The sequence below is a fragment of the Solanum tuberosum genome, unplaced genomic scaffold (assembly GCF_000226075.1).
Source record: "Solanum tuberosum cultivar DM 1-3 516 R44 unplaced genomic scaffold, SolTub_3.0 scf00062, whole genome shotgun sequence".
In the NCBI taxonomy this organism is placed as follows: domain Eukaryota; kingdom Viridiplantae; phylum Streptophyta; class Magnoliopsida; order Solanales; family Solanaceae; genus Solanum; species Solanum tuberosum.
Window position 1 is genome coordinate 380,847 of NW_006238987.1, and position 10,284 is coordinate 391,130.

The window sequence follows — 10,284 nt, forward strand, 5'->3', positions numbered from 1 at the left end:
TTCCAAATTTTCAATCTTTATACGGAAGAAAATGCAAAATTTGTATTTTCTTTTTCTTTTGGCACCAACTTATTTCTATAATTTAAACATTTTTTCTAATAAGAGAAGAATAGTTAATTTGTTTTCCTTTTTCACATTTAAACTTTTTTTTTTACTTTAACTATGCAGCAGCTTCTTTTAAGTTGAAGATTTTTATTTTAAAATGTGCAGTTAAAAGCTAAATTTAAAAGAAAATAAAAATATATTTATTTATTATTTTTTAATATATTTTATTCTCATAATTTTTTAAAACCCATGTTAGTTAATCATAATTTTAATAATAATAATTTAATAAACAATATAATATTTCTTGGAACAATTTGTAAGACAAGAATATGAATATATAAATTGTTGTACGTTATATAACACCACAAATATCTATATTTTAGGTAAATTATTATTGATTATAGTTTTTAGAAACTTCTTGAATTGAGTCAATTGTTACATAAATTATCAAAAGAAGTCAATTATTATATAAACTATCAAATTTGTTTTAGATTTAATGTCAATTAGAGTATTATTTTTTATTTTTATAATATTTCTTATATAGTCTATATCATCAATATTGTAGCGATTTTACGCTTTAAAAGACATTTAAGACTAAAAGAATGTCTTTTAAAAATTAATTATTTGATAAATCTTATTAGTTTTAAGTTCTTATTTTTTCCCATTCATTGATTGATATTTATGTTGGAGTCTAAATAAATCTAATTCACATTGAAACCTTTGATTAAGAGTGAAAAAGTTTACTTGAAAATTTATTATGGAAGTTTGCTTCCTTATATTTGTCAGTTGATTACAATCCCTGGATCATTCAAGAGGAGAAATGAACATTCCAGAAATGATGTTTCAGCAAACTTTCTCCAGAAACTTGTAGACTTCTAAAGAACATGTCAGCTCCTTTTCTATATAAATCCTCACTCTTTTATCATCATCCACAGAAAAGAAAATACATCTAAGAAAAATTCATCTAAAAAAAAAATAGTGTACTTGTACAACTAAAAAATGGTGAAAACAAGAGTTAGCTTTATGAGGTTTCTTGTTTTAGCTATGGCTGTAGTCTTTCTTCCATCCCAAATTCAAGCATTAATGCCATACACACGCCCCTTTTGGGACATAGCATTTCCAACAGAGGATCCTTTCAGAATTCTTGAACAAACCCCATTGACTATCCCAAAAGGGGTCGAATCAATCGCCTTAACTCGATCAGATTGGAAGGAAACAGCAACAGAGCATGTAATTACACTTGACATTCCAGGGATGAAGAAGGAAGACATCAAGATTGAGGTGGAAGAAAACAGAGTGTTGAGAGTCAGTGGAGAAAGGAAAACAGAGGAAGAAATTGAAGGAGAGAAATGGCACAGAGCTGAAAGAACTTGTGGGAAATTCTGGAGACAGTTTAGACTACCTGGAAATGCAGATTTGGAACACATTAAGGTTAATCTGGAAAATGGTGTTTTGAAAATTACTGTACCAAAATTGGCTGAAGAGAAGAAGAAACAGAGTAAGGTGATTAGTATTGCAGAGGAAAGAAAAGCTGTTGGTGGTGAGGATATTACAGCTAATAAAGCTGAGACGTAAAATTAACACATCTCTAGTTTGGTTTGTTGATTGTCTTTTTTTTTTTTTTTGTGTGTGTATTGCCTTTTTGTGTGTGTAATGAAGTTGTTGAATGTGTAACTAAGTTTATGATTTTTGCTTCTTAGTTCTATGAATCTCCATGTGATGGAAAATTATTTTAGAATAAAGAGTAGGAACTTTTTCTGTGTAATCTGCAAAACAAAGTCCCAATTTATTACAACAACATTAAGTAAATTAGCTGCGATCTTATTAAGGCTATATATGATCATTTGTTAATATCTACTTACTTACCTTCTAAATAATATTGTATACCAATGAAATTTATTTGTCTTTACTTTTTGAAAATTCGTCCAATTACTAACAACAGTAATAATGCAACTAGACAAATTTATATTCATAGTAACATCCTGTATGAAGTAATTATAGTGAAAGCTTTAGACAGAAAGAAAGATGTCTAACTAAGACTAGAAAAGATATGGTAGCATGGATAAAATTGTTCTTATGATGTGGTCCACTGAATGATATTGGAGAAGTTTTGGGTTTTGGATTTTGGGTTCGATTCAAAAGATGTGGTATAGTTGATGAGACAATTGGATATGAAAAAATCTTTTGTGGAGCATCCCTTTCTTTTTACCAAATAGGGATCTAAGGAATTTGGAATAGTCTTCCTTATTGGTTAAACGGAAAAGGGCCAAAATTGCTCCTAAACTATGCGAAATAGACCACTTATATCCTTCGTTATATTTTGAGATAAAAAATACCCCCACTGTTATCCCTAGAGACCACAAATACCCCTTAGAAGTTAACAACCCAAATTGTTAATGACATGGCAAGCCATGTGGGACTGATCTCTCCACCTAAGCTGCCAACTAGGATTTCCAACAATTAGAAATCCTTCTAAAATTAGAAATAAATCTTTTATTTTTAATTACATAAAAATATTTATATTTTAATTAAAAACCTTTTATTTTAATTACGTAAATATTTATCACTATTTATTAATATTTATATTTATTGCCGTTAAAAGTTATTTTTTCATCGTAATTTAACTATTAACCAAGTACATTTCCACTTGATAAATAACTAATACTATAATATATCTAACTTGATAGGATGATTTTTTGTATAACATACCTGTATCTTCTGTATGTATGAGGGAAAATTTACGGCTCGATAATATTAACTTTGTTCTTGTTTTTTTGTTTGGATTAATACAATTTTAGGAGATTTAGATTTTTAAAAAAAGTTAGTGGTAATCCTAGTTGGCAGCTTAGGTGGAAGGATCAGTCACACATGGCTTGTCATGTCATTAAAAAATTGGATTGTTAACTTTTGAGGGGTATTTGTGGTCTCTAGAGATAAGAGTGAGGGTATTTTTGAGCTCAAAATGTAACGGAGGGTATAAGTTGTCTATTTCACATAGTTCAGGGGAAATTTTGACCCTTTTCCGTTGGTTAAAATACAAATTACCAATATTTGTTTGGCAGACATCCCATATGGGCCTCTCTTATAAGTCAGCTGGTGGAACAGAACCAACTATTAAGCCCAAAAGATCATCAATGATCATATCGGCATTATCTGTATAAATAACTTAGGTTTTAAGGGAAGTTTGTACATAAATATTAGGGATAATTGTACAGAATGACAAACATATAATCTAAAATAAATGGAGTAGCTATTGTTTGATTTAATTGTGCCCCGTAGCAAACGTTTGCCAATCGCCTCTCTCCCTCCAAATTCTCGCTCGCCACTCTCCTCTCGCTTTATACAACAAAATTGTATAAATTGTGTTTCTGTTTGTATAAAGCGAGAGAAAATTGGATATACACATGCAAATATATATATATATATATATTCGTCCTATACACTTATAATTATACAATAAAAATATTTCCCTACCCAATTCTCTTTTGCCTTTCTCTCTTTCTCGTTTTATACAAACACAGATTATACAATATAATGTAAAATTTATGTTTGTATAATGTATAATTTATGTTTGTATTAGCGAAAGAAAATTATATATACACATGCAAATACATATATAAATGTCTTATACACTTATATTGACATAATACAAATATTTCCCTGTCCAGTTCTCTTTTGGCTTTCTCTCTTTCTCGTTTTATACAAACACAAATTATACAAATATAATGTATAATTTATGTTTGTATAAAGAGAAAGAGAGAGTGATTTTTTTATATACAAATATTTTTGTCAACGATTTATACAAACGAGAGGCTAACAACAATTTATGAAAATAGCATGCCAACGAAATTATACAAATCTGAAGAGGAGCCAACGAATTATACAATTGCTTTTTTTTGTATATATGTATTTCAATTGTATATGTATAGCGAATTATACATATATATGTTTGCTATGGAGCACAATTATGCAAACTTTGCTATAACATACAAATATGATTTTTTTGTTTGCTATATGTGAACGTTGCTCTAAATATTATTAAAAATTATTATAAATAGAGTAATAATAATTTGTTTAAAATTATAATTTTTAAAAATTTTACCTTTAATTTTTTTAATTGTAAAATATTTTCTCATTCTTTACTCTATACTTGAAAATTTATTATGGAGGTGGGTCCCTTTTTATTTTTATTTTGTGTCTGTTCGAGCTTCACTTGTGTTATTGAAAATTGCTTGCGATGTTCTCCCTATATTTGCCAATAATCTTTCATGCTACACTTGATGAGTCAGAATAGCTTGATTTCGCATATTTAGTATGGAAAATAATGTGCAATATTTAAATAATATGGGGGTTCATAAGTTATTATCTATAAAATGAAAAAAATAAATAACAACGATCTTTTTCCACCTAAAGGACAAGGGTCAAGGCCCAATATGAAGATAATTCCTTCTATTTCCTGGACCTTACTTGGGCTTGCATTAGAGATTTGGATTGTAGGTATTAGGTTGGGTAACTTACATAAATATAGTGATGGGTTGGCATTGGCCCAACTTCCATTAGTCCTTCTTTCATTTTTATTAGGTAACTTACACAAAGCTCACTATTTTAGGATCTAATTACTTAGATTCACACTAATTTGTAATATTACATTTCTTTTCATATTTTGGGTTCGAATACATGTATGTGTCTCTTTCAGATACACGTATCTTGTATCAATTAGTGTGTCTAATTAAGAGATATAATTGAAAGTGATTAATTAAGGAGTGCCTAATTAAGAGATATGACTGAAAGCCATTAATTAAATCGAAAATCATGTTTGCAACAACTTTAAAGGATATGACATATCAAAACTCCTACAAAAATCAAAACAATCAAAATTCTTCTCTTTTTTGGGTGATTCAGCAAAGTTTAGACTTCTTAACTCAGATTCACGAAGTATTATTCAAATACACACGTATATTTTTTCAGATACATTTACAATTAATAAGATACACTAATAAAAAAACTAGATACGTATAATCATAAGTCAATAATGTGTCAAATATATGCATAAATCTTCAATACATGCATACATTGATTCAAATACATATACACCTAATTAGATACAATGAATGATTAAAAAAACAAAATAGATACATATAATCTTTAACTGAATAATGTGTGAAATACATCAATAACGTGCTAGATGCATCAATAATTTCAATCCGATCCAAAAAGTCCCTTTCGTATTGTTGATACCTAATTTTGGCCTAACAATTTTCAAAATTCGTAACTTTTAAGTTTTAATTATTCAATAGTTCAAAAAAAAAAAAAAATTATAATTTTATATAAATTTATCGATATCTATCCTTATTTGTCAAAATTTCAAGATTTTTTATCAGTTATTTTTAATTACACTATTTTTTGTCTTAGACGGCTAACTACGTTCAATTATTTATTTATTTTGATTAAATCGTTATTTCTGTTAATTGCAATTTTTACATGTCATTAGTTACGTTCATTACATTTTTAATATTCATTTTATTTATTACTTTTATTAATATCTCTTTTGGTGTTTTTTTTTACACAATCTAGAAATACAGTTGAATACAAATAATAATTATATACATAGATATTTTATTTAACCAACAGTTTTGGATCATAATTTCAAGCCCACAATTTGAGCCTATTGCATAATTATTTTCCTATTTCAGTTTTGATTATGTCAAAAAAATAAAGGGGTGCTGAATAAATTTTAGAATTGGGGTTCTATTTTACTTTTTTTTTTTTATAGTGTTCATCACCTTTCCGCAAACTTTCCGGCCAGTCACCACCAAACCCCACTGGTCATCCCTCTTTTCTCACTAATCACATCCATTCTCCTCACTGCCACCAGAGAACCACCGTCGGAAACCCCCATTTTTCGAGCTCCACCAGCTCACTGTCGGAGAACAACCAAACCACAACCCTCCACGCTGGAGCACCACCTCCAAATCGCGACCAAAAACCGACCCCAAAACCACCGGAAAGAACCACCAAACAGCCAACATAAACAACTCCTAAACCTAACCCATTTCCGACCAAAACCCTGACTCAAACCACCACCCAAACAACCTCCAAACCAGACCCATAACGCAACCACCAAAAACCCTTCGTTTTTCTCCTTTTTCCGGTGAAAAAGTCACCGGAAACAACCACCAAGAAACCTCCAAACCGCCACCAGCTCCAACCCTTCTCCCTCGAATCGAGCTGGAGCTCGCTAGAAAACCACGAACGGAGGAACAACCATCGCTGCCACTCCGATGCAGCCACGAACCACCAAACGACCCCTCTTTATTTTCCATTTTTCAGACTATACAGCCACCATTGGCAAGATCGGAAGCAAAATAAAACAACAGCCGTTCCCATTCCCTTTTCCCCCTTTACGTTTTATTTTATTTTATAGGTGTTTTGGCTCCAACTTCGGTGAACAAAGACCATGAGCTCAGGCAAGCTCCGGCGAATCAGATCTGACCCACCACCACTCTCATAACGACATAATTCCGATAGCTTCCGGATCTCATAAAAATTTATACTCTGGTAACACCTATTTTAGCACTGTTGGTTCATATTTTTCACATAATTGTTATTGTTTTCATGTGGGTTGCTTGCTTCTAGTAGATTTATTTCTTTGCTTTTATCTTATTATTATTAATTATATATCCTTATATGTGTTTTATGGATTATGTTTTGTTTACATATCTTTATGGTTGTATGTTTTATTTTAAGTATTACTATTAGTTCTATGAAGCTATTAAATTAGCACCATTTGATTGTCTCTATTTTAAGAATAGAACTGTTGGGAATTGTTTTCATTGTCTTTATTTACATTATTAAGTTGCAAATTCCAAGATCGGTAACTTTTTATCCTCATTATTCCTTTGTCTTTTTGTTGTTGATTTTTTTTCACTGTTAGTTAATTTGGCTTAAATTTCATTATTTTGTTTAGTTTTGGCTGCTGTTAGTACTTTTTATTGTTTGTGAATCATATTAATTACGCCCTCCGTCCACAATTATTTGGCAGGTATACTAAAAAAATAGATGTCCAAGATTAATTGTCAATTTAAACAATCAAGAAATAATTAGTCACTTTTTTCCAATTCTGCCCTTAATGATAGTGTAGTTCAATTGAAAAGTTATGTGGACTTTTGATATTTTTGGTATATTAAGGTTATATTAGTCAAATTACACCTTGTATTAAATTTCCCTTGAGGGGTGTGCATGACCTTACCCTGACAAACAATTGTGGACGGAGGGAGTATTAGCTTATTGTTTTATTTATTTATTTATTTATTATGATATGAAGTGATATATACATAGTGTTTATATTATTTTATTAATTAATGTGTTAGTGTTGCATATTATTGGTTGTCTATTGCTAAGGTTTCTAGATTCTAAGTTAGCCAATTGATGAAGTTACATGTGATTCTGTTAATACTTTATTGGTTGTTGATTTTTGTATGAAATGAAATTTTGGTAGAAGCAAGCTCTTGGGTCGTTAATTGTATTTTAAAATTGGGCAATGAAAAAATCTTTTCGTCGGTTTTTGAGGCCTCCTCATTTTAAAAGACGAAAATTTTAGTTTAAGTTTATATCCATTATTTGTTGAAATTGGTCCATGAAAAAATCTCTCCGTCGATTTTGGAGGTCTCCTCATTTTAAAAGACAGAAATTTTAGTTTAAGTTTATATTCATTATTTGTTGAAATTGGCCGATGAAGAAATTACTGTCGATTTTCAAGGCATTCCATGTTAATAAGACGGATTTTTATTTTGAAGTTATTATTTAATTCATTTATTTTTATTCATATTTATTTAGTACTAACACTTTTGCTAAGTGTCTTCACAGGTACCCGGAGTTGCTTCCCATTGAAGCTATTCGAACAATCCAACAATATTTTTATTCATTGTTGGGTATATATCGATATTAGGCAAATTTTAGGTTGTCTTATATCATTGTTCTATTTTATTACTTGTGTATTTTGCGTGTTTATTATACTTGTATATTTGTTTTATTTTCCTCCTAAATTTGAAAAAAATGAATTCAGTCGGGATCCACATTTGTGGATTTCGAAGGATGCTTAACACCTTTCCTTCGGAATAACTTGAACCCCTTACCTAGAATCTAATGGTTTCGTAGATTTTTTAATTGATTTCCTAGTTTTTCCTAAAATTAGGTGGCGATTCTTTTAAAATTCATTTATTCTTTAAAATTCTTTCAATATTGATTGTTTTTTGAGTCACCGCGATATTTTGCCCTATTTAAATAGAGTAGGGATGTAAATACTTATCTTCTTCCTCGTTAAAGTTTATTACAATTACTGCATAATCCCTAGTCTTTCAATTTGCAACAGAGTGCATACTATCTTTCTATTTTGTTCGTAAAAGTTGTTGCATTTTTTAATTTCCAAATTTAAGCGGATGAAAATATCAAGAATTACAGTGGTAATTTTCATGTCGTTTCTTCGGGCAACAATAAATAAATATTCTTCTCATTTGGAGAATCGCTAGCATGAAAGAAAACTATTTATTTTTTAAATCAATGGAGTATTATCTTAACATTTAAAATCTAGAAGACAAAACAAATTAAAATCTATCATGGATACATGACTTTGAAAAGATTAAATAAACACAAATCTCAAATTGTTATGTTGTTTTAGATTTCAATTTTAAAAGTTTAATGGTGGAATCGTGGTGGAACGAAGAAAGAAAGAAAGAAAATGATGATGGAGATGGAGGTTGATGAGAGAGAGTGAGAATTGATTAACATGATAGCTTAAATTGGGAATGATTTGATTGTGCATATAATTAATTTTAAGGAATATGACTATCTGATATGGTATCTTTAATAATATATGATATATAAAATATAAAAAATAGTAATAAATGTAATTGTTAAAAGTAAAGGTAAATAAAGTCATATATGGTAGGTATGTATATCTAATAAAGTAGTTTATTTGCTTAATTACAAATATATACCTAACCTCTTTCTTTTAATATGTTTCGTTATTTGTCTCCAATTTTCTGTTAAGGTTGTGTTAGATCAGTTTTCTCATGTGAAAGAGATCAAAACCTTGATTTCTTATAAGATACTCCAGCAGCTCAATGTGTTGTGGGCAAAAAACATAAATCTCATTAGTTTAGGTCCTAATTATTAAGATTCTCGATAGTTTTAAATATTACTTCATCTATCATATTTCGTGCTTAGGATACATGAGTTTGAATCCACGAAATACATGTATCTATCGAATTTTTAAATCGAAATACATATTTTATTTGTTTAAATTAATTAGTTGTAACTTATTTCCGTAATTAGAGGAGTAATTGAGATACAAGTATCTACCATATTTCGTGCTTAGGATACATGAGTCTGAATCCGTGAGATACAAGTATCTGCCGAATTTTAAAATTGAGATATATAATTTATTTGTTTAAATTAATTAGTTGCAACTAATTTCCTTAATTAGAAGAGTAATTGAGATACATGTATCTTTACTCGCGAGATACATATATCTATCGATTTTAAAAGTCAAGATACACCATTTATTACTTTGAATTAAAGGGATGTAACTTATTTGCTTAATTAAAGGATTATAAATTGATGAATAATTAACAACTCAAACGGATTCACAGAATCCTAGCGAATCAACTCTAACAAGTTTTCTTAAAATAATAAAATCATAAACCATATTAATTCTATAATTGTAAACTTCAACTTCTTCATCAATTCCTTCATTTGTATCTTAAAGTTTTGGCTTGAATGTTGACAGATAAAGACCCTGCAATGAAAACAAACTTAATTTATAAAAGTTTATAAAATCAAACTTTACAGTAATATAAATTATATTTCAAATACATGAACATGATGTAAATTAAGATATATGAGAATAATGAAAAAAAGGTAGATAATTTGTTGAAGTTGAGGTATGTTATAGATGGTGGTGTTGAGGTCCACTTTATTGCATTGAGGGGTCAGTAGATTAGAGCTTACCTCTGTATTGTGATATTCAATGGAGAGAATATATGCAATGCGGCACACCTTTTTCTTATGGCACAAGAAGCTCACAAAACAATCTGATTTCACCATCCGAAGCGTTATGCCTCTCTCTAATTCGAAGTTAAATTTTAATGAGAAAATAAGGAGTTTAAATTTTAATGAAAAAATAATTTGAATTTCGAATGTACCATTAATTAAGTAATTTAAATTTTAAGATAATTATTG

General features: G+C 29.3%; 1 protein-coding gene across 1 annotated transcript; it reads left to right on the top strand.

Annotated features, from left to right (window-relative positions):
• The first annotated feature begins 882 nt into the window (after positions 1-882).
• Positions 883-1,819, top strand: LOC102584371 (22.7 kDa class IV heat shock protein-like). Its single transcript, XM_006344957.2, has one exon. It carries the CDS (start codon positions 1,045-1,047, stop codon positions 1,618-1,620), a length of 576 nt encoding a protein of 191 aa, XP_006345019.1. The 5' UTR covers positions 883-1,044; the 3' UTR covers positions 1,621-1,819.
• The last annotated feature ends 8,465 nt before the right edge of the window (positions 1,820-10,284 follow it).